Source organism: Monomorium pharaonis, chromosome 2 (assembly GCF_013373865.1).
Source record: "Monomorium pharaonis isolate MP-MQ-018 chromosome 2, ASM1337386v2, whole genome shotgun sequence".
Taxonomy (NCBI): Eukaryota; Metazoa; Arthropoda; class Insecta; order Hymenoptera; family Formicidae; genus Monomorium; species Monomorium pharaonis.
The window spans coordinates 20,286,458-20,312,736 of record NC_050468.1 but is presented as its reverse complement, the minus strand read 5'-3'; the positions used below and the strand labels follow the sequence as shown (position 1 = coordinate 20,312,736).

The following is a 26,279-nucleotide window of genomic DNA, read 5'->3' as shown; positions in this document are numbered from 1 at the left end:
TGTGTTTTAAAAATAATGGCCATAATTTAATTTTAAACAATATTTTTTTAATGATATTTTTTTGTAATTTTGACACAACGTTGTATTGAATTTAGTTAGAAGTACCGTGAATAAATGAATATTAGTTTTATTACTGGTCGTTTCATAAATGCAGGCCTTTAATTTGAGAATGTTTCTTTTAGCGTGTATATGACAATTTAGAATCAATGGCAGGATTTGAAATTTTGACACGATGTTGCATTCGAAAACGGGAGTGTTCTTATGGGGTTTGATTTTGGATATACCGGTGTTTCAAAAATTGCCATAATTTAAGTGTAAAAAAGTTTTTTATTAATATTATTGAAATTTTGACACATTGAGACGGGGAGAGACGGAGAGAGACCGTGAGAGACGGGGAGAGACCGGGAGAAACGGGGTGAGACGGGGAGAAATCGGGAGAGACGGGGAGAGACGGGGTGAGACAGGGAGAGACCGGAAGAGACGGGGAGAGACGGGAGAGACCGAGAGAGGCGAAGAATGTTTCTATTGTGTTTAAATTAAGGTAATAAGAAAAATAAAGATAACTGTTATTTTATTGAAAAAAAGGAACTTATTTAAAACAGTCTTGAATGGATTTCTAAATCCATGGCAGCTTTTAGAAAAAAAAGTTAGAAGTACGTGAATAAATGAATATTAGATTTATTAAAGATAGATAAATGCTTATTCAAAAATAAAATAAAAAGAGCAACAGTAAAGCAAGGCTCTTGAAAGTTAAACAACAAAAGCAAAAAAAAATTTGAAAAAAACGTAGCATAAGAATAGAGAGCCATAGCAACGCGTGGCAGGGTATAGCTAATTATAAATATAATTATACTTTTTTTTAATGCATATATTTGTTCTAAAAACTTAAAAGTATACGTTTATAAATTTTTACATTTTTTAAATTACTTTAAATAGATGAAACATTGATCATATACGAGATACATATTTATGATTATACCATTAAGGTATCCTTTTTCACATATTAGTACTGTAAGAATCTATAACTATCAAATGTCCATTAAAAAATTCAAAAGAATTCTTTATTAAATATTTTAAAAACATTTTTTTTTAATCTCCAATAGCATTAATGAATTACGGGGTTTTTTCGAACAAGCTGAATCTTGTAGCTCGAGGAAAGAAAATAACACGCGACTGAGTTATTCAAACAGCCAAAGTACAGTTAATTATGTAACAAGCGTAACGAGACGGCATCTAGACAGCGTTTGATGGACATAAAGAAAAGGGAGGAAGAGGTGGAGGTAATTTCTCCCGAAGTTTTTGATAATGAAAATATTTATTCTGAGAGAAGATTAAAGTGATCAATTTTTTAATTTTTTATTATTTTATTAAATTACATAAGATTGTTAACGTAATTGTTTTCAGCACAAAATCGTCACATTCTTTTCAATTAGAACGACGAAGAAGACTAATATGACCTATAATACTAAGTATTCTATTTTTTTTCCTCTTCTTTCAAGTGATTCGTGGTAACGAACCACATAATAATTCATGTCAAAATCAGCCATTAAACAAGCTAATCGACTGTTATCAAGAGATACCGTCAGATGAAGAAGGTGACTTCTCACTCTATAATTTTCTTGTTCGCCTGATCTAGTTAGCTGTATCATTAAAATAAGTAGCAAGATTAAATGTAAATTGTAACGTACGTCAATTACGGAAAGGTTGAATATAATTGCAGAGTTTGTTTCACCTTTTAAATGTTGTCACTTTGCAACCACAAGTGCTGCAATTGAGATTTCTCGGTCTCTTGTTTGTTGGTAGTAGAACCGCTATTCCGTAACCATTTACCGACAACTATCGATGTCGTTAAGTATCGTTGCGCATATTTTTTCATATATCAAAATACGTGTGCAAAGACACTTAACGACATCGATAGTTGTCGATAAATGGTTACGGAATAGCACCTCTGCAACTGTCATCTCGTAATCATTATTCTACATGCATGATGGAAAAGGTGCGATCGCGTACTCAATGCCAATGTAATTAATCGCTTTATTGCAACTGATTTCTTCCGTTCGGTACTTCAATTCTGATTAATAAAAAGTTTAATTATCAGGATATACCACTTCTACAATTTCGACTGTCTACTTGGTCTTGCAATACTGAATAAATGCACAAACTAAAGTATCCATCGCAATCTTTGTCTACAGGTTAATTACAATATGTAATAATGTATAATATATAACGTATATATTTTATATATTAATTATAGAATCTTATTTTTAAAGCATCTATTTTATGTATTTTGTGTAAATAAATATATAGATTAAAATTAAACAATGTAAGTGTACTTACCTTTGTAAGATCAGTTACTGTGCACTCGATAAAAATATTTTTTTGTATTAAGTGTGACTTTGAATGATCTCCATTAATGATAGAAGGCAGAGATAAAACAACTCCATTACTATCATAATAAGATAAACAGGACTGCCTTTTATGATAGGTAAATACTGTTTAAGTTGTGTATGTGTCTGTAAACGTAGTTAGACATGAATATATATGAATCATTTTCTACAGAAATTAGAATTATTTACATTAATTGGAATCTCAATGTATGGCTGTGAAAGCAACAAACTCGTAAATGACAGATTGTGAATTTGATTCTGTACACAAATTTTAAGTTCATAATTTGCATGAGACAGATCTTTGGTCTTCCAGAATGGAGATTCAAAAAAGGGACCGTTTAATTACATTGCAATTATTTATAGAATTTATAAACATGAGGAGAAAGAAACTTACTGCATATAACTGCATAATTTCTTCTCCTGTGTATACTTTATCTTGATTAAGTGGTTTGAATCGTATTTTTAATGGTGGTCTAGTATCATGTAGAAATAGACCTTTAATTATATGCAAATCATGAGCACTAGACTACATTTTCTTCCTATATTTTGATGCAACTTACTTTAAATCAATAAAACTATTGTAAGTCTTGCATCAAAGTAACGTCTCTCAAAATTGCAGCAACTAAATGTCCTCTTATTTTTAAGCATTGAAACAATGAGATGAGTTATATTTTTTTACATTAATCAAATTATTCAATGCTAATCAAGATATAATTTTAAAAAGAATTACATGTACTTCTGAAGTTATTACATTTTTTTTCATTACTGCATTTGGTTTTACTGCCATGTAACGTGGGATGGACATCCTGTTTAGAAAAAAAGGTTTTATATATATGTACAAGGTATTCAGCAACAGGTGGAAGAACATTTAAAGAGTGAAATTTAAAGAATCCTGCCAAACATTCTGTATATGGAGTTTTTGCGTGATTATGCATTGTGTTTTGTTTTTTATTAACAATTGCAGTACTTTTGTATGGTCTATAAAAAGTAACTCAATAAGATATTTAAATATTATCTTTGAATATATTTAAGAAATGATTTTTTTGTCTAAACTATAAATATTACATAATATTTACTTATACAAAAATATAAGTAGTTCAATATTTAGAGTCTCCAAGCATAATAGATCATATCTGTTGGCAAGTATATTAATCTTGTTGATAATTTCTTCGGACGCATCTATACCTTGGTCAAAACCCTACTCTTTTGTTATCATTTGCTTTTCCATTGTCTATTCATAAAAAAACAAGTAATTATTGTATAGTTTAATGCAAATATAATTATTATTATTAGTTAAAAGATCAAATACTTACTACTTCATCCAGCTCTAAATCAAACTTGAAACATAATGCTTCAAATTCCTTGTTGGCTAAAATAAAACTTAAATATTAGAAAAAATAAAAGTATAAAAGTACAATCATATATACATATATACACATAATTTATATATTCACAATGTATAAATAAACTTTCAACACTTAAGGATTATTATTGAATCAAAGTAACTCAGCGAATATTTCGTACAATGACTTTTTACTCCTATGACAGTAACTTGTCATGCTATGTATGTACCTTCAAATAAACACACTCCTTCTCTATTCGCTTCATTGACACTCGGTCAGAGCATAATGTTTGTCTAATATGTAAAATGAGCATAAATATATTTGTATATATCAAATCCCATCTTAGCAATAACTCAAGTAAATAAATTTTATTCCCTACAAAAATCAATCTTATTGATATTATAATTTAGAACTTAATCAATAAAAAATGTAACTTACATTATGTTTTACCCAATGTTTTGAACAGCAAGTCACGTTTTATTGCAATCGGCATCTTTGTATCACAGCAATCTCAGCATAAGTAGATAAACTCTCAATATTTTATCAGTTTTCTTTTAACAAATGTCAGGTTTCTCGTTGAATTACCCTAGCTATAATTAATAATTGCAATAAATTTTTAGGTTTAGGAATACTGTTAAAACATGGAATACACATGATACATATAAAATTCCTAAGTTATCAAAAATTTATTAACTACATTAATTATATTTACTAACTACGCATTCTTTGTTTTTATACATTTAATTTCTTTATGTTAGGTATAAAATTGTGAGTGAAATTTATTATAATTTTAGTCAACATTAGTTAGAAAACTCAAATTTCCAGAAGTTGCAGCAAGAATCCAGCAACAAGAAAAAATGCATTACCAAAAAAGAAAAAATGCACTACATTCGAGGAAAACGAAAAGATAACGAAGAGAAGGCGACGGATGATTATGAGAGATTTAAAAAAGCAATTCAGACAATTTCGAATTAAACTTGTATAATTAATTATTTAGTCTTTTAATTCATATAAGTAAATGTTGATCATTTCTTACATCAGATGTTTTTTTAATTGTAATTTAAATTTAAGAATCAAGAAACAATAAAAAAAGAATACAATATTACGATAATTTTATTTCTATTCGCATACATCATCCATCGAAAGGCATACATTAAATATGTGCATTCCAGTAAGCTTTGCTCTACAATTCTTAACAATTAGTGTCTCTCATTACCTCTTATTTAGTAGTCTTGCTTGCTTATTGTTATTTTTGGTTGTAAATATTCAAATTTTCTAAAATAAAGTGAATAGATATAAAGAAAAAAACAATAACAAATATAACTCCCAATAGCTTAAGCAACAAAAATTACCCTATTTTACTGTTTTAGATAAATAATTTTTAAATGAATAAATGTATGTAAAAAATTAAACTTTTACACGTATTTATAAGAGTTTTATTAGTGTAGTAAAAAATTTTATTGAAAGATCGGTTCATACTCGACTCTCTAGTCAATAGACACAAATTTTCTAAATTATTATTTTATTCATATACAAGATATATGAATAAATGGATCACTTACTTTTTTTCTGTGTAGAAATTAGAGAGGAACCCGAGAGCGGTCTTTTTTTTGTAATTTACCGTGCCGTCAACCGAACTTTCGTTGTAGGTTATTTGACACTTCTTTACTCATTCCTAGAGAACGGTCATCGCGACGGTGCTTTTGGTGTTTTCCTCCATCAACGCCTCTATGTGCACAAAATATGCACACATTGAACTATGTAGTCAAATATCTATGAATCCCGTAGGTAATGTACATGACTTTTTAGGTCTCTTCTATGCTATGGTCACGTTTATTTGGTTCTGTTTCATGCTATACCCGTAAATTTTACAATTATATACATTCATATTTTAAATTTGTTTTATGTAAATTAATATGCATAATCGTGTTCTATAAATATGCAATACCACATAATATAAATTCAATTAATTGATTTGATAAAAATTCACTCACCGATTGCTGTCGCTGCTCCTGCTACTGATGCTGCTGCTACTGCTGCATTCCTTTTCCGGAATACCGAGTCGCTCCATGGATGCCGCTTTCTGCTGACATCATCCTGCTATTCTCGAATCGCACGTTAATAACGATCGCCCGATACTTTATTCGGCACTCCCGATATTACGGATAATATATCACACACGAGTAAAACGTAAACGCACGAGAATTTCACTTGGCGCGACCGTTACATTTGAAAAAATATGTGAAAAGGACGACTCGTCTGATTGGCGGCGAAAATCAACATGGCACAAGAGTGGCGTGACGTCACGTAACTTAATTCGTGGAAACGCAGACCGAGAAAAGCGGTGAGAAAACCGTTTGAATGAAAATTACGCGTCGAGATACAACGAACAAAGACAAATTTGTTTCGAAAATTTTGTATTTTGTATGCTCGCACGACGACTATGTAGCGCTTCACTTAATTGGCACTCGCGATATTCTGCCGAACGTATCCCCTTCGAGCAAACACTTTGCTCGGACGCGCACGCTAATTAACACTTCACTCGAAACCGAAGGCAAACACACGATGCCGCTTTACACAGGAATACGACCTCTGCTACGTACGATCTTACATGACTCGCGTATCGTTTGCTAGCACGACGGCACTCTCAACACAACATTGCGCACAATGAATTCTGAACGCGAGACACGCACGGAGTCGACAGAGCGTCCGACTGGCGCTGGAGTAGCGTACGTGACTGGAGCGCGGAGCAACATGGCGGCAGCGGCGCGGCGTGCGCAGGCGCGGCGAGTCAACAAGTCGGTCGCCTAGCAACGCCGAGTGGCGTCGACTAGCGCAGAGTACCGCCAAGTCTGCTTGCCAGCGGCTCTCAGGTTCCTTTCTGTATATACATATATATCGGCCATATTGTATTTTAGTTTGCTCATGTATATTCGCCCAGGTGGCGTTTAAAACACTATTTTAAAGCAAAGTGTTGGTTATCTATTTTACTATATTAGCTGTGCCCTGCTGTGATTGGTCATGAAACGCTTTCCGCTGTTTCACTGGTTTCACATCTGCGCCATCTGCGGCGGCGTTCTGTGGTTCTGTTCTTCTTTAAAATGGCGGTGAGTCTATTTTTCTTGCCTCGAAGAAACTTCTTTTAATCCACATGTATCTCTTACATCATTCAACTCTATTAAATATCATTGTGACTTAAAAACGTATGATACGATCAGAAATTATCAATAATATTTATTTATTTTTTAATTAAAGCGTCAATGTTTGAAACTTGCTGTAATAGACAGATGAGAATGCACGCTTGTTTTTAATCTACATTGGCATATATATATATATATATATATATATATATATATATTTTTTTTTTATTGTTAAGTTTATAAAAAATTTCTAGTTTAAGAGTTTTATTCGTTCTTAAAAATTTTTTTGATTAATATATAGATTTGTTAAAACTATGTTTTATCAACGTTGAGAAAATAGATAGTACCGGTTAACCTTTTCTTTTTTTACGTTTTGAATTTCATGGATTCTTCGTTACGCTAACATCATCGTCTGAGTCTAAAGCCTGGTCTACAATAGCTTAAGTAAGCATGAAGTTAGAAGTAAGAGTAAGGTAATTTCATTCTGCGCTGTGATTGACCGAGCGTTAAGAAAAGCAGGAGTAGGAGTAAGACGAAATAAAAATAATTTATTTCGCTTACGTCCTTACGCCAGCTTTCTTACACTGGATTAATCCTTTTACGCCCAGTCTTCTTACTCCATGCTTACTCCGTGTATTGTAGACCTCGCTTAAATCCTGGTCTACAATAGCTGGAGTAAGCATGGAGTAAGATCAGGTGTAAAAGGGTTAACAGTGTAAGAAAGCTGGTGTAAGGGCATAAGCGAAATAAATTATTTTCATTTCATTTTACTTCTACTCCTGCTTTTCTTAACGCTCAGTCAATCACAGCGCAGAAGGAAATTACCTTACTCTTCTTACTCCTTGCTTACTCCATGTATTGTAGATCAGGCCTGATAAGCAATTAAAAAAGTCTTCTTCAAATAATTGCTTTTACTCTACTTTTATTGTGTTATTAAATAGACATTTTATGAATGTATAGAATAAAAAGAAATCATTTTTACTTAATTTTATTATTTTATTAGAAATCAATACATGCACATCACACGACGATGGTCATTACAAAAATAAATAATAAATTATATAAATATTAATAACTTTTAATCATAGGATGTGAAAAAAGCACCTGAGAAAAAGAGGAGTGGGAAGAAAAATGAGAAGAAACAGAAGAAGGAGCCAAAAGATGCATCCAAGAATATAATGCGCGAAGTCCGAATTCGAAAGTTATGTCTAAATATTTGTGTGGGTGAGTCTGGTGATCGCTTGACGCGTGCTGCCAAGGTATATTTTTATAAACATCTCTATTTTTATTGAAACATTTCTAATAATTAACACTTTAAAGTTAAAATAAACTTTTATATAGGTCTTGGAACAATTGACCGGCCAACAGCCAGTATTTTCTAAAGCTCGATACACAGTGCGTTCATTCGGTATCCGTCGTAATGAAAAAATAGCTGTGCATTGTACTGTACGTGGCGCTAAAGCCGAAGAAATTTTAGAACGTGGTTTAAAGGTAAATTAAGAAACCTTTAAATATGTATGATTTGCATTTACTGTAATACTAATGTATCACTTGTTTACAGGTACGGGAATATGAATTGAAGAAAGAAAACTTTTCCTGTACTGGAAACTTTGGTTTTGGTATTCAAGAACATATCGATTTGGGAATCAAATATGATCCCAGTATTGGTATTTATGGGTTAGATTTTTACGTTGTACTGGGGCGTCCAGGTTAGTAATTGGAGTAGTACAATTATATTGATTTTAATTATAATGAATATCTAAATATTGCACAACTTGCATCATAGATGGCCTTGTTTTATAGTGGTGTCTATATATTTAAAAAATGTGCTAAAAAAATGTTTCATGTTTGCAACCCACACCCACTTCATTTTACTGGGCGTGTTACTGGATTGAAACTACATTTTGAACATTTAGATATTTACATATGTATAATTACAATTCATGTATAATCACATATAATTACCATAAAATAAAAGTTTAATATAAGTACGCAAGAATCTAAATTGTCGAATATATTCAATTTGTAGGATTTAACGTAGCCTACAGAAGAAGGAAGACTGGTAAAGTCGGTTTCCAACATCGACTTACCAAAGAAGATGCTATGAAGTGGTTCCAACAAAAATACGATGGTATTATTATAACAGGACGGAAGTAATACACATGTATTTTATATTGTATAATTTAGTAAATAACTTTCACATAAAAATTGTTTATTATATTCTTTGATAATCTATCTGAACCTAGTATCGGTACAATATTTCCAATTTGTTCAAATATGTAATTATTTGGTGAATTTTCAGCAATAAGAAAAAACTTCATATAAAGCTTCGTAATTTTTATTTTAATTTCTTCTCATTGCACAATACATAAGAACACTGACGAGTGTGACAAATCAAGGAGATAAAAATAAGGAACAAGTAAAATGTGACTTTATTACTGTACATTATAATAAATTGCGTAAAATATGGTATCGGAAACAAAATCGCACAATATTCTATTTTAAAAATATCAAATACTCTTAGTATTTCTCGTTATAGTTTTCAATCAATGGAAATCATTTCAGACAATCAATGGAATGACATTTCAGTTCTATTGTTATCTATCGTCGAGCTTAGGCCTAGCATTATAACATTCACATAAAAGGAACTTTATTATAAAATGAACATTATCTACATTATCTCGGAGTTAGAGAAATTTGATCGCATTTACATATTATACGAAACTATATTTTGTTTTCTTGAAATGGACGTTTTGATATAGTAGATATTGTTAATGTATTTCTATTTCTTGATTTATAAAATACTTGTTAGAGAGAGGACAAGTTGCTTCAAAAGCGATTTGTATGTGCTATTAACGTTCATATTGTTGGCACCTTAAACATACACTTTTCAAAGATTAATTTTGTTCAAAATACAAAAATATGCTAAAGAAATAATTTTCATTTATGTTTTAAACAAAATTCTAGATCATAACATAAAAATTAAAAAGCAAACAAATTATCTATATTTAATTTGAAAATATTTAATTTTTATTGCTAAACTAGTTCAGCGTTTCAATAATAAAAAAAGTAGCTTTAATCTAATGGTGCCAAGCATTAAAATTAATTATAATCAAATATTAATTCAATAATTAACTGCCCCACTACTCTTTGGTTTTAATTTAAATACACGAAATTTTCTGTAAAAAATGAATTATAATTATGATAAGACGTAGGAAATGTGCTTATTGACGTTTACTAGTAGTTGCACTTGTATAATTTTTCACGACCTATTTAATTTGAAGCTAAGCTGAGCAGATAAAAAGGCAAGATATATCCTTCAGTCTCCATATTGTTACCTTATCTGGATGTCAGCTCACCAGACTTTGATATAGAATCTATATTATAGGTAATAATATATATACAGGACGAGTCAGAGTTACTGTGCATATGTAAAATTAAGTAATTTTTTTTTCCATTGATCTGCTTCAAAAGATCACTTTCTTGTAATATACTTAAAAGTTTAAAGACAAAAACTCTGATAATTTTTATCCTGATATATACATGTGTATATAGATATATATTTCATTTATATAACAAGTAAATATATATTAATAAATTTATTTTTTTTATGTTCGGGGATTTCCACGTAATAACGAGAAAGATATATTAAACTTTTACATTTGTATAAGGATGGACATGCATTTCAAATAATTACATAAAGATATTCTCCACTTGAAAACTCTCAGCAACTTAACTGCTATATATCACATATTTCTTGCCAAATTTTGAAATATCGTATTATGCAAATGCATAATAATAATTTGAAAGGGTGAAATTTACAATAACTAGATAATATATTTTACTCAAATATAGCTAGGATATTTATATATCTACTAATTTGGAGCATAATTTAGAGCAAGTTATGCAATACAAATGATATCAATTTGTAATACATGACCATCGTAAAGCATCGATGTCACATACAGTCGTAAACAATTTCAGTCTATTCAAGCTGTATGTACATATATAATTTATGCTGTAAATCCCAGAACTTTAAACATATAGAAGTAAAAGCAACATTTTAGAAAACTAGCTATAATTTACAAATTACACACCATATATTTTTATAGATCAGCTAGCAATTTTAACGAAAGAAGCAAGTTGCTTTTATGATACATATTTCATATATCCATAGTTTAAAATAAATTTTTTGAGCATTAAAATGTCCCTTTTTAAAAAATAACCAAAAACTAAAATTTTGAAATTCGGGTGGTTAAATCGGATAACATCGTCAATAATATGATATAACGTTTTATATTAAAAGCTTTTAGAAAATATTATTTTCTTGCCGATCGATAGTGCCTATCGATGTTGTGTCTTTCCGCATCCGTAAAGCCCAAAATACTTTCAATAGCATTTAAGTGACCGTGATGATTCTCCTTATCAGTTAGGAAATAATAGATTGCCGACTTTAGGAACTGCAACGTAATTTCCGCATCAAGACTACCTTGGTTGCTTTTTGCCTCTACAATACGCCTATACATTGCCTAATGGAAACAGAATGGCACATTCGTTAAAAAACAAAGTTAAAATATCATTAATATAAGTAAACAATTGAAAAGTGTATAATTATTACATACATATGATTATATTTTATCAAATTGAAATCCAGATATATTTCGTCACATTTTGTGTATTTTATTTTCAGGATTTAACATGATATAATTTTTTATATTATTTATAATTTAAAAAAATATATATATCAATTTGATATTAAGATGTAACATATATGTATATTACATTAATACCAATGTTTGCCATTATCTATATAAAAAATTAATGTGAATAACAAATATGAAGTTTTGTTCTTAACTTCAATTTTTAAGTTATCATTTATTTTAATAGAATTTTTTATGTGATAATGACAGATTGCATAAGTCAGAAAATAACGAAATGTAAAAATTGCCCCAAAATTACAAGTAGTTCGAAAATCTTTACAAAGAATTTTGTCAGTCATTATAATGCGAGTTATATTTTGAATTAAAAGGGATCTAAATCAAGAGACACCTTTTTTGTCAAATTGAATTATTTGAAGAACTCTTGCTTTTAGGAAGTGAAAATTTATAAAGTAAAATATAAATATATTGGTTCTATAATCTGAATTGTTGGCTCACATCAATTGTCTTAAAATTACCTAGATAAAACAATTATAACTTAATATTTTCTCTAAATAAATTTAAAATAAAATCTTTATCTAAGATATATTTATATGTAATTTATTGTCTCTTTATCTAGATAATTTTAAGTTAGCTAAGTGCAATTTTAATTAAGATCAAATAAAATTAAATCGATCTATCTGGATTCAAATATATATAGTATACAATATAAGTGAAAGTATGATGAAAGCGTGCATTGCCTGTAAGCTCGTGCAAACTTACATTGCCAGAAGATAATAAGAGGCTGTTTCTTCCAAGTGCACTGGATAACATCGCCCGATCTAAGAGCAACGTATAGAAGTATAAACCATCTACGTTTGTGCTTAATGATCCGCATGCAATTGTTGCAGCAAAGCATTCACTAACGCGAAAAGAGGAAAAAAGGAGATACGAGGAGCGCAATCGTGCTCTTTTCCACACGCCCTTATCTATTCAAGAACTGATCACCCTACGATAACATACCTATACAAGATTTTTCTTCAAAGTCAACATTACCTTTCACTTATGGATAAGTGACAATTACTCAAACATAATACTTACGCAATTATAATAAATTACAATTACATTACATATTATAACAAATTACAAAATAACAAATTGTTTAATGTTATAAAAAAATTTTTCAATTAAATCTACTTATCTAATTTCAGAATTTATAAGAGAAAACAATGATAAATGTTGCTTGTGTGTTGGAATATCAGCTCTTGATGCAATAAAACATTGATAGAATACCGGTGCATCATATATGCGAACAACTGCTACTTTATGGGCGATAAAAGGTGGATGAGAATTGCGTCATCACTTCGTAACCGAATTAAAATACAGACCTTACGTGTGCCAAGGACCCAGAGAGAAACAGCCTCCTGAGCGCTTAATAAACTTTGGCTATGTTCGGCTGAAATGTGAGGTTCAGGCGAGTAGCTTGTGTCCTGGAGTGTGAGCAGCGACCAAAAAAAGTGGCACATCGTTAGTACAAGAGTATTGTGAACTACGAGGATGCTCGAAATGTGATGTACACGCCTCATAAATGTGATAAATGTGATAAATGTGAGAAATGATCGAACAATGTCTACGAAACAAATGCAAAAGCTGATTGTATGTAAAAAAAAACCGTGTCTGATATTCACCTTATTAGGCGTGTTATTGTGTTAGCATAATTAATCATTAGCAAATCTCGCTCTCTCTTTCTCTTAATAGTGAGAAAATCAGTTATTACGCGAATTTCGTTACTTTAGGTAAAATCTAGAAGAATATGAAATGCATCTAAAAAGATAGAAAACTATACTACTAATGAATAAGCAAGAAAAATAAGAATGTAAATGTCGAGCTAATAATAAGAAACTCATTCTGTGCAAATATCGCAATATAATGCAATCTAAAATTATGGAAGCTCATTGATGATAATGAAAATGTGATGAATTCGCTGAAAAAGACTATCATTAATAAACTGGCGTTTGAAATGCTTCAAAATTATACTAACAGTTCTAATAATAATTTAATATTAATAATCATTAGTCTCTCATCTTATATTAAATAATAAAAATTTTCAATCAATTGTTATGTCATTGCCATATTTGTCACTTTTCAAAATCATAGATTATAAATAAATCACACATCTCACCTTAACATTCTCTAATTCAGCTTGTGTGACCGTTAGCTGTTGAAGCAACTCTGCGACGGTGACTTTAGGTGGTGATTGATGTGCTTGCACAAATATCTGTAATTTTATGAAAAATAATGAGTATCAATTTTACACACGTTGTTCATCTCTGCGTTTCTTCGGCGTATCTAGCGCACTTACCTGATCGGCTTGTTCAATGCGCGCGGCTTCTTGACCTTTGGCATACATTTTCAGGTACATTTGCTTATTTCTTTCTTCCTGCTCACTCAAAAGTGTCTTCTGTTCATTAAGCTCAGTCTTCACAGCCTCTAATTCCGTTTCTAATTCACGCGCGCGAGCCTCGGCGATATCCATAGCCGGCCGCATCTCGCAATAGCGAGTATTGACCTCAGACAGTTGATTTAACAAACCTTCCACCTATATATCATCATTGATATCATGGAACAAATCGTTTTTCTCATCAAAAATAAAAAGGATAAAGTTATAATCAGTCAAATGAAAGATTTTACCTTGTCGTTGTGCTTCTGTTTTAGCTCCTGCAGTTCATCAACATGTCGTCTATGCATATCCTCGATTCTATCTTCATAATGACTAACTAATCGATGTCTCTCTTCATCTCGTTCTATATTTGTTGGCGTCACAGGATTCGTATCGGGAACAATGTCGTTGGATACCGCATTAGCGCATGTTGTCACGCTGATAGTAATCTCCGGTTGCGACTCAGGCAAGCAGACGGAGTCTTTCGAATGGACGGAACCATCTTCGAAGTGTCCGGAATCGGCCAACGATGAAGGTAGATCTGTAACCAGGCAGAAATGCAAGATGGATATACGTTCATTAGATGTCGGGGGGGGGAGGGCATCTAATATAAAATTACATCTAGAAACATCTTAATTAGATGTCATGTGAATTTATGCCATTGAGTTTTCTTAGAAACAATTAAAACCTAATTTTCACACTCTAACATGCATTGTTTATAAAACACTTTTTTGAGCTCAATTTACTTTTCGACGTTTAATAAACATCTAATAGACGTCTAAGTAAATGATATAATAATTTTGAAAAGACGTCAAATTGTCGCATTATTTTTTAAATAATTAATGCGATTTTGTTTATTACGCATTACTTTGTAAATAATAAATACAATTTTTTTCATTACGCATTACTTTTTAAATAATTAATGCGATTTTGTTCATTACGCATTACTTTTCAAATAATTAATCCGATTTTTTTCTATTTCGGATTATTTTTTTAATAATTAATCAGTAAAGAAAAAATTACTTTTTAAAAAATTAATAAGTATTGCATTATTTTTTAATTTGAATTTTTATTACTCTATATAGGAGTAATTTATTTTTTAATTAATTCTATTAATATTAATTAAAATTAATTAAAGAATGAATTACTCCCATGTAATTATTAAAGAATAAATAGTATTTAATTAAAGGAATAAAAAAAGTATTTATATTATAAATGAGTATTATTATTTATTAATAAGTAAATTGGTTCTTTTACTATACACGGAGAGAATTTTCTCTTCAAATTTATTCTCAAAATCATGGTAATCGTGGAACAACACGGACTTCGAAGAATTTTACTATACTTTTGGTGGAATTTAGTAAAATTTTAGTAAAATCTAACTAAACTATTCTGCATGTAAAATGTTTTGGTTAAATTTTAGTATTTTGTACCAAATTTTACTAAAAGTATAGTAAAATTCTTCGAAGTCCGTATTGTCCCACGACTATCACCGATTTTGAGAACAAATTCTAAGAGAAAATTCTCTCCGTATAAAGATAGATCTATTATACATCTATAATAAAATTACACAGAACTTCTATTAGACGTTTATAATAAGGTTGCACAGAACGTCCATTAGACGTCTATTATACGCGTCTAAAAAAGTTACTTCGACATCTATCTAAATGAGTCTATCGATCTAGCTTAGATGCGTCTGATAGATGTCTACTAGACGTCTGTCAGATCTCGCGTTTCTCCCTGGATACCTATACGTTTCTCCGGCGTTTCCGGGCTGACGATGGATTTCTCCGCAGCGCCTTCATCGGGAAGATCTTTGCTCGGCGACTCCGGTGAGAAGGGATTGTTCTCGCGTATGGTGATAGCGTCGCTACTATCCGTTCGCTCATCTGGACTGTTTAGAGAAGCCTTGTACAATCTCAATTCTACGACCTCCTTCGTCAAACGCAAGATCTCCTGATTTTTCTCTTCAATCTCCTTGCGCGCGTCCTTCAACAAAGCCTGGACATAATCGAGATAAGGATACCCAACAACCACTTTTTAATAAGACAAGAAATAAAATAATGTAATAGTTAAAGGACTATATTGTGTTCTCGATACTGAAAAATTATTAATTTTTATAATTTTCTTTGTGAAAAGAAAAATTAAATTTAATATTTAGAATTTAATATTTAGAAATAATCGTATTTTATTGATGTAAAAAATAAAAAAATATTAATTCTTATTATCATTCCACAATTTTAAACATATTTAAACATGTTCTTTCTAATACCTTTCAATCAAAAAATTCTTTCTTCACGATCGACTTGGTCAGACTCATCGAATCTATAATGATAAATCTACAATGTGCTTTTTGCCTCCCGTTCTCCTGTTTTTATTTTTTCTATTGCCTTTTTGCCTCTTCGCACAATATTTTGTTAAAATTGGCAAGATAAAAGTTGACGAATTACGAAAGAGATAAGAAACATAATTAGACAAGAAGTATAATATAACACAAAATAATGCACAAAAAGCAAATAAGCAATAGACCAAAAACAAGAAATAGAAAACAAAGAGCATTGTAGATTAACTTTAAAATTAGGACGTGCTTATAAAATAATTGTGTGACTTACCGAACTAAATATTTAAATTTGGAAAAAATATGCAATTTTAAAGAAAAAAATCAATTCTTTTTAAAAAATTTTGAAACTGAATTATTTAATTTAAAATTTTTATATATTTTATAGATTAAAAAAAGTTCGACAGTCAGTAAATAATTTTATTACAAACAAATTTTTATTGAAAAATACTGTTCGAGTTATTATGTCGACATTGAAGAAAAACTAACTCGAGCGTACTTCCGTTCACATTATTGTTTGTAACTTTTACATTAATTCTTTTTATCCCATATTCGTAAGACTGTAAAGAATGATTTTCAATATAAAAAAATCAATTTTTTAAGCTAAATACATAGACCCTTAAGTATACATGCATATTTGATTATTTTTTTAAGTTTTATTGGCTTCTCACTGAATTATATAATTATTAAAAAATTCCAGATTAAATAATTATTAATCATCGCTTACAAAAATTACATTTTTCAAAATAAAGAATCATGAATGATAATTTTAAATTCAAGAGACAGAGGACATTTTGTATAATGTGCTGAACTATCAAAGCGCTAATACAGAGAGAAATTTAAAGTAACCCGTAGACGCTCAATAATATTTTACAATATTTCTTTAGATCAAGTTTCTCAAATTTATGTAGAGTGCGAGTCATTTTTTTTAAGAAAAAAGTAAATTGATTTATCTATGCTACTTCACGATTCTTACTTTTAATTTTTAGATATAATTATTAGATATAATTATTTATTGTATTTACTAAATATAGTTTTATAAATTTACAATAATAAATTGAATATTAAAGCAATATGTAAATAACAGAAGAAATAAGAAATGCCATTTTTCGGTTAAAGCAAATATTGGTATTTAATAATATTTTTATCAATTATTAAATATTTTTAGTTCTGTAAACTACGTACTGATATAGGTCGAAAAATGGCATTTCTTCTTATTTCTTCTGTTATTTACATATTGCTTTAATAATCAATTTATTATTGTAAATTTATAAAACTATACTTAGTAAATACAATAAATAATTATATCTAATAATTATATCTAAAAATTAAAAGTAAGAGTCGTGAAGTAGCATAAATAAATCAATTTACTTTTTTCTTAAAAAAAAATGACTCGCACTCTACATAAATTTGAGAAACTTGATCTAAAGAAATATTGTAAAATATTATTGAGCGTCTACGCGTCTTCTTGTGTTTTATAAATTTATTTTTTAAATTATGACACATGCATTTATTCCCAATTTTTATTGATAATATTTTTAATTTCACGAATTATGTATTCAAAGCAAAAATTATTCAAGGCTAATTATTTTTACAGGTGGTTTAATTTTTGCGATCCACCAAAAATTGACTTGCGGATTCCTATATACTTTAAGAAATCTTGTTCTAGATAAATTTACTCAAAACAAACTCAATATAATCTCCAGATGATCAATAATTTTATGCAATAATACTGAGCATCCAAAAGTTGCTTAAAAATGAAATAAGTAACAAATAAAATTTGCCGCTGTTTTCATCATGATGACTTAATTACCTGAAACTTTCGGACTTGTTTAGCTGCTCTCTGAGTAGGCGTGAGGTAATGTTCGCTGTCACCGACATAATTCGAGCAGTGCACGACATATTTTCGTGATCGACCAGACCAGGTGGTGCCATTCAATGCGAAGGAGGCATGCTCGCAGGCACTCGCTGTGCTGCAAGCGCTGCTGTAACTTTTCACGCTCTCGACATCACTGTCGTCGTTGACTCCTGCTGTTCCCCCGGAGGCCGCGTGACCTGGCCGCGGCCTCACCGGTGTCAGTGAGAGACTCTGAACGGTACATCATTTTATTAACAACATCCGTTAATGCTACTCATTAAAACAGATATAAATAGAATAGAATGAAATAGATAATGTATGTACAATATGTCATTCATGATATACGATATTAGTTTGAAAGATACAATCGCGTAACGTTACAATGGCTGAAGTTGAATCAATGGTCGTATGAAGTGTGGGAATAACTTGAAAACTTTCAAGAGATTCTTAGATACAATCGTACGGCTAAATCAATAATTGAAGTATATAGCATTTGTTTTAAGCCGCGTTTTTAAAAACCATACTTAAGCGTCTAATTTAATATAACAATATAATATAATTTTATAATATAATAATATAACTTAATACAAATTTACGTTAAATCGAGTGTAATTATAATTTTATAGTAATTATTAAACAAGGAAAGCTTGTTAAAAGTTCCAAATGCTATTTCCAATGCTATATCCGGAATAGAAATTGTGAAACTAGTTCCAGTACAATCTAAATTAAGTTCAATTAGGAGATATTAGAAATTTAATTTTATATCGCACAATTCTGTGCTTATTGTCTGTTGTCCCCTTAATTTAATTAGTTATAAATAAGTCATTTCGTTAACGTTTTTCGATCATATATAAAATTTTGAAGTTCTTGAACGGATTAGAAAAAAAAAATTATTTTATTAACGCGTTTCTTGATTATCTTCAAAATGCCCGGGTTTTTAAAGGCTAAGAAAAAAAGAGGTAAGGTACGTATAGTTTATGTATACAATAGTTCGTTGAAATCGATACGTGGGTGGATTTATAACGACTTGCCTACCTGTTGGATGATTTCTTATATATATTTACCGCACTTGGAATAATGATACTTCTCCGGACTATACCTATCCCGTCACGCAAAGGTAGACAGGCTAGACTACTGTGGCTTAATTATGTGCAAATTACCCATTAATCAACGGAACTTCGAGCGCTGTTTTGAAGCCATGGTAAACGCGAACAAAGATAAAGGTCTCCATTCGAGATTCTGACATACGTTACACGCAAAAGCCGGAGACCAATTTCTATAGAGAACTCGTCGAGCAGCGAATCTTCGAACGCGGTCGGCCGTAAATTCCGTGCTACTCTCAATATGCGCTTTCCGTTTTATGAAAGAGTATATGAAAATGTAAAGAAACGAATGACTAGTAATCATGCGAAATATTCTGTTACATTTCAGCAACGAGCAAAACGCGTAGTTCCGATAGCGCTTGTACGTCGTTCGGTTATAAATTATTCGATCTTAATAACACAATGCAATCTCGGAATTGCAGAGCTACCCTTATCTCTTGAGTTTTCGTTTCTTCGAGCGGTATAAAAAGTATTGCAATTCGCCGCCAAAATTCCTCCTCCTTCGAACGGCCGTGCGACACAGTCAATACCCTTAACGCGGAAGTACGAAGCCTATGTGTAAGTAGCGCGTAGCAAGTCGATGATTTTCTCCGGACGGTGACAATTTCTCGATGGAGAGGTACACATCGGCGGTGATCTACTCACGAAGGATCGTTGTCGCGGCGAGTCGGTTCCATTCTCCGTGATGACCGGGAAGAGACGGTGATCCAGCTGATGTTGCTGCTGCGGCGACTGCAGGAGATGGTTGTGACGACGGGGATGGTGCTGGTGGCCGACCAGGGCCGTGCTGGCGGTGGCTGCTCGCGGATGATGTGGTGGTAGACGTTCGCCGCGCAAGCGCAAGCTCGCGGCGCGACGCAGAGCCGACGGCGACGGCCTCGGTATACGGGAGTCCAACGGAGACGGCGGCGAGGTGGTAGCTGTTCGTAGTATACTCCAGTTAATAATTGAATAGCGGGAGATGGAAAGCGCGGTCGAGAGAACGACTGGGCAGAGAGGGTTCTGTTCGCTTTCAAAGTTCAAAGAATTCGAGGGTAATCTGATTCGAGGATAATCATTCTCTCTAAAAGCTCGGAAAAAAAATCAATTAGTCTTTCAAAGTTAAGCTCCCTTTATTAATTATGAAATAAATCTCCTTCCAAGGAGTATGGGTCAAATCACTTTCGGCGATAAAACTGGAGTTGTGCATATTAATTGTAAATTAATCTTTTAAAATTTTATTTTCTACATACTTTTGTGATTATAACAATATAATACTTTTGATATCCAATTTTAATTAATATACTTAAAAAATCTTAAATTTTAGAAAGATTTTATTCATTACTATGTCTTGATCGTATTCCATTGGTGGTAAATTCTTAAACGCAAAAAAACACGTAGAAATAGAAATTTCTTCAGAAGAAAAAAGTACCTGAATTTGTTAAAATTGTAAAAAAACATACAAAAACGAAAAAACTAATGAATAAAACACTTCGAAATAGGTACTCTAAAAGTCAATTTTCATAATATATAAGTTGTGACAGTTAATAAATAAAGAGCACAAAGGAAAGAAACAATACAATAAAACCAGTTAATGAAAGTGGTATGTATAAAAACAAAATAAAACGGTTGAAAAAAGTGGAAGATGGACAATAGAAACAATTACTTCTCTAAATAGTTCTGCGAATAAAAACATTGTGTTTATGCATGCATAATAAGAAACAAAAAAAATATAGATCTGTCAAAAATATTAAAATTAATATTTAGATCCAAAAATATTCAGATCTGACAAAATCTCTCGAATATTCGAAGATGTAGCCTCACGAAATAATAATAGCGTTGGAAGCTAATCAATGCATACGTAATCTATCTCTGTGGAGGATTTTCCATCCTACTTACTAGGGCTACCAGCTGATCCGGCATCTGGCACGTGGGTAGAACTGGTAGTAGTGGCAGTGACCTTGTCGGTCGCGGTAGCAACACACGTTGCCAGGATCGGCGTCACGGGAGACGTCGAGGTAACAGCAGTATGAGTTGATTGACCCGGGTGCACCGGTTGCAGAGACTGCAGAGAAGATTCTTCGTCGCAACGAGCCATTCTGTCCATCCCGTTTGTCTCGGCTATCACCTGATACGAGAAAAAACGCGCCTGTTTATTATTTGGAGAATCGAGAACTCGCATTTTTTTCAGATCTTGAGATGAAAGATTTCGACGGATCTTGAAACAGAAGATGGCAACAGTGAAATGCGCGTAAAACAATGCAAAATAAGATTAATATTTATTTTATATTAATTACAGATATATATTATTATTCATTTTACTTTATTAATAAATAATTATTTTCAAATTATTTATTCATCAGTGACGGTATCATGTAAATCCATGTTAAGGTTGTATGTTAAGAAATAATCTAACGTAATCTAGTTTTTCGGTTGGATCGAAAATATTTATTCAAGTGCAATCACAATGTTATCTCTAAAAATTTTACCTTGCCTAAAGTCTTATCTAGCTCATAAAAAACCGATGTGATGCATCATTATTTGTGTCGGCAAATTATCTTAACGAGCAAATTCTTCTAGACACCTCTGTCGCAGTAATATAAATGATCCTTCGGCAAACAGGAAGAAACGGTATTAGCCGAGGTCGAGAACATATCGATTGGACGGAGGTGCTATCGTACGCTGAACCTAGGTCAGGTCTCTGTCAAAACTATTGGTTCTGATTTTCAGCACGAGTTTTTCCTGAATTTTGGACAAGTTAATTTCTCCAAATTAATTTTTTCCCGTGAAGAATTTTACTTGATCTAAATTAAGGTCAGAAAGATTCATAATTGGACATAAAATCTTTTCAGACATGGAATTCATTGACAATCTTACTTTCTCTCGCTTTTGTGTAAATTAAATTCTCATAAACCTCGTTCAAATTAAATTTTTTATACATAGAAAGCAATATAAATTTTAACAAGTTATGTTTATAATATTTTATAAATAATAAATCTGTAAGAAATTCAAAATAAATTGCGTACACAAATTTAAGACTCATATTTTCCGCACGTAACCACGACAAAGTTATTCACATAATTGTCGGGTGCATTGAGCGTGTCATACAGTTGTTAACTTCGCGTGTATTTCATCTTTGCGGTAGTTGCGGAAGCCGGATACAAAACCGTAATTTCGTGTCGCGTCTTAGAATAAGCAGGATTACAAAAAAAGTTTGAAAGGGATTGTATACGTGCAAATCTCTCGAACACATTTTGACTTTACCCTCTCGAAATATACAAAAAATTAAAAACAAACGTCCACGAGTCGTACAAATATAATTATAAGCTGTAATTGGAAGTATTAGAAGTATAATGTATTATATTATGTATGTATAGTACATTATACAATTATCCTTTTTTACAGCACATTCATGAATAAGATATCGCAAGTTAAAGTAATAATAATCATCGTTATATTTTATAAGCAAATAGCAAAGAATTATTTTGTAGAAATTATTTATTTTATAATATAAATTATAGTATAAATTGCAATAATATATTTATAGCTCCAAAGCTCCAAAAAACTATAAATAAAAAATGCATGCAGTCATAAAATGTAATAAATCCACATTGTAACAATAAATACAAACAATTTATACATAAGTATCCCACTTATCGAAATAAAAAATTTCTAGCTAAATATGGTATAGAGGACTCTGTAAATAATTTCGTGTAAAAACGTTTATTATAAACACGCGTAAGATATTCACAAAATCATCTACTAACTACTTCAACGAATCACTCTCCTTATTCGTTTTTTATCGGCATGGAAGCCAAGTTACTTTACATACAAACTTCGATCCGGCCGAATTAATTTGCATTTGTTTAAGTTATTTTAAAAGTCTCTAATTTAAATGCAAGTTAAAAAGTCAGAGCAAGAGCACTTAATAAAATTTCTAGAAATTTATATACAATTTCTGTTCTTCCAATTGTGTGCTGATTACTTTTACTGCCGGTCTTAAAACGTAGTCCTTGAAAATCAATTTAATTTGACATTATTATTCTTCAGTTCAGGACTGTTTCAAAACTGAAAATAATTAGTTTGAAGAACTAAAAAATGTATATAAATTCATAGAAATAATATTCAGCTCTGATTATTTAAAATTTCTCTATTTATATTATTCATACATCTAGTTTCATTTATATTCTTTTAATTTACCTTATTTTGAAAGTTCCTTATTTTTTGCAAGTCCCTATTTGTGGTTTTCAAATATTTTTCATGTCTAAAAAAAAAGGAAAAATTTCGGACTATTCTGTATAAGATTGTTCGAATCTGCAATGAAAAGATGGAATATTTCAGTTAGGAAGCCTCATTATATAAATCGATCGTAACGCTCGACGGTTTCGACATCGCCGGGTTTACGAAAGCGAGGCTGGGAACGCCGGATAATTCCGCTCGACTTTGGATAGCCGCAACGGAGGACAGTCGAAATGAAGTGAAAGGCGCGAAGGGAAACCGCGACCTTTATCGAAATAAAATAATCGATCGGGCCACGTTCTATTTCAAGGCTATTCTGCAACATTATGCAGCGTTTACCTCGCCAATCCGGCCAATGTAGTACATAGAGGATTCCGTAAATGGCGTAAATAATTTCGCGTAAGAGACAAATATCTTTGTCTCGTCCATGTACCTCAGTGAATTGTTCTCCTTACTCGCTTTTCACGATAAATCAATACAGAATTAATGCGCTTGTAGTATTGCCGATCTGTACTTTATTGGGAACATATTGATTTGTTCCTTCAATAATGCAATTTGTTAATTCTGTATTTGCGAAAGTTAGATAATTAGTTGCCCGTTTCCGCAATTCGTTACTCTTTATTCGCCTTCTACCGGGATCAATATGCAAAATTAATGTGCTTGCAGTAATGAAATTATATTAAGAAAAAAAATATTGATTTCTCTCTCACTCTCTATTCTAGGCGGTTAGAATAATAATTTCAAGATTAAGTTGTATTGATCATTTACGTAATATTTATGTTATATTTTACACAAATCTTTTCTCATATAGGCAGGCAATGTGAATTATTATAAGTTAAATAACACAATACAGAAAAAAGTAATTAAGTTATAAGATCGTTAGTACTGATACTAATACTTTAATATTGATTATAGTAAAAATTTTATTTTATTTTTAATATTATATATAGTTTTATTTTATTAATACTGACTTTAGTATATATAATAATATTAAATATTAAAGATGAAATAAAATTTTCACTATTTCCGATAAAATCTGAATCTTTAGATTGTTGTTTACATAAATAACACGTAAAACATACTTTACATCATATACGTAATGCAGATTATTTATATGTTACGCGTTTAATTGATTATATTTCTACAGATGGCAATAATTTTTTTTTACATTTTACATCTTAATGATGAAAAAGATAAAATAATGAAGATTGAGAATACAAATAATAATCTTTTAAAATTTAATATTTCGTAAATAATTAAATAATACACTTTTTGCATTCTAGTGCACATTGTAAAATTCCGAGCAGATTTTTTGAATACGATATATCGATAGATCGATAAAGTGATAACCCTTCAAACGGACGGATCGATAATGCTTTCCGTATAATACGGACGCGCGTTCGAGCGATCGATCGAGGCGAAATACAGCGGCGTTATATAACATGCAAGTAAAACAATTATACGTAAATTGGCGCGTTAACGGACTAGGAAGCGAATGCTCGTAATTAGCATCGAGCGATACGAAGAGTCAGCATTTATTTCGCGCAAAAAGAATGGTTCGCCAACGTGTACGCTAACGTATCTCGAGGATATTTCCTGTTCCGTGAGAAAATCATTCGACTCTTGGCGATGATATATATTTTTTTTTCGTATATATTTCTTGTCGTTGATCCGTGATATCTCGCGATGCGTCGCAGATTGCATTTTTATAAACATTATAATGCCATTCCCACAAAATCGCAAGATCACGGAAGATCGTACTGGAAGGAAAGAAAAACAAATGAAAGACGATTTTGAAGGAGACGAGCAGACGAGATAGCAGCTGGAAGAGGAAAAGAATCTATTGTCAATCTAATGCGAGCGTCTTTCTCGTCACGCGACGCTAAAAAAAACACTGCACTCTCGTCTTCTTTCTCCTTCCCCTCCCTTTACATCACACCGAAGAGACGCCGCCGTAACATATGCATCGCGAATCCGGCGAGCGAGGAGGGGGAAAGTCGGGAGACTCACGCGGGCACTCACCTTGGTGAAAAGTGCACCGGTATCACGGGAGAGGCACGTCGGATCATTCGTCCGTTCTGCACTGTTTTGTTTCCTCGTAAGCACCGTTTTTCTCCCCCCGAGTCTTGGCGATCCGTATCACGGCGAGCGAGCGAGCGAGCGACTCGACAAATCCATGCGGGAAAGACACGTTCTCAGGCGCGCAACGTCAACTCTCGCGTACCGTCGAACACCCACTGTCACTCTAGTCTGAACGGGCCACGTGGTCCTCCCGAAGAAGTCGGCACGAGATTCGCGACTGCGAGATCGGGCACCTTCCTCCCGCACTCCCACCCCATCCCCTTTTCGTTCTGTCTCTTTCTCTCTCTCGACCACTGTGCGATACGATCGCACCTAAGCGGCGCGAACGTTGCCGCGAGTGGCCGCGACGATGTGAAGTGAGATGCGCGAACTTCGGGCTGAAATACGCGCCGTTTGAGAGAAGCACTGGAGGGCCGTGACACGGATTACGTGACACGTGACGTTGAACACGACGAAAGAGTTGTAATAATTGCAATGTCATATGCGAATGTCGCGTATATCGACAGACAACAATTCGCAATCTAATCTAATTCCGACTGTCGTGGACCGCACGCGACATCTGTCGACGAGATGAAGCGAACGTTTGCGTCATTGTGCTATTTGGCACTTATATCGCTGATAGAAGTTTTTTTTGCGTTTATAGTACATTGGATCTTCTACACCTAAAATGAGATAAACATATCAATTGTCAGAGGAAAGAAGAAAAGAAAGATAAAAAGTGCAGAAAGTTCAG

General features: G+C 32.0%; 2 protein-coding genes and 1 pseudogene across 5 annotated transcripts; 1 reads left to right on the top strand and 2 right to left on the bottom strand.

Annotated features, from left to right (window-relative positions):
• Positions 1 to 1,332: 1,332 nt before the first annotated feature.
• Positions 1,333 to 5,549, bottom strand: LOC118644475 (annotated as a pseudogene).
• A 1,158-nt stretch (positions 5,550 to 6,707) lies between these two features.
• On the top strand, positions 6,708 to 9,078 carry LOC105838912 (60S ribosomal protein L11). 2 transcript variants are annotated; one of them, XM_036282415.1, is made up of 5 exons: positions 6,708 to 6,837; positions 7,959 to 8,129; positions 8,212 to 8,361; positions 8,432 to 8,579; positions 8,900 to 9,078. In XM_036282415.1, exons 1-5 carry the CDS (start codon positions 6,832 to 6,834, stop codon positions 9,025 to 9,027), a joined length of 603 nt encoding a protein of 200 aa, XP_036138308.1. In that variant the 5' UTR covers positions 6,708 to 6,831; the 3' UTR covers positions 9,028 to 9,078. The 2 variants fall into 2 exon arrangements, with proteins under 2 accessions (XP_036138308.1, XP_036138309.1); XM_036282416.1 differs by lacking the exon at positions 6,708 to 6,837 and adding an exon at positions 6,874 to 6,933.
• A 118-nt stretch (positions 9,079 to 9,196) lies between these two features.
• On the bottom strand, positions 9,197 to 26,148 carry LOC105838914. 3 transcript variants are annotated; one of them, XM_036282414.1, is made up of 11 exons: positions 25,487 to 26,148; positions 21,125 to 21,353; positions 19,892 to 20,166; positions 18,099 to 18,374; positions 15,696 to 15,948; positions 14,199 to 14,488; positions 13,870 to 14,106; positions 13,690 to 13,785; positions 12,896 to 12,997; positions 12,291 to 12,349; positions 11,233 to 11,399 (listed from the first exon to the last, which is right to left on the bottom strand). In XM_036282414.1, exons 2-11 carry the CDS (start codon positions 21,330 to 21,332, stop codon positions 11,378 to 11,380), a joined length of 1,818 nt encoding a protein of 605 aa, XP_036138307.1. In that variant the 5' UTR covers positions 21,333 to 21,353; positions 25,487 to 26,148; the 3' UTR covers positions 11,233 to 11,377. The 3 variants fall into 3 exon arrangements, with proteins under 3 accessions (XP_036138305.1, XP_036138306.1, XP_036138307.1); XM_036282412.1 differs by lacking the exon at positions 12,291 to 12,349 and having other exon boundaries at positions 9,197 to 11,399; positions 25,487 to 25,792; XM_036282413.1 differs by lacking the exons at positions 12,291 to 12,349; positions 12,896 to 12,997 and having other exon boundaries at positions 9,197 to 11,399; positions 25,487 to 26,144.
• Between the last annotated feature and the right edge of the window lie 131 nt (positions 26,149 to 26,279).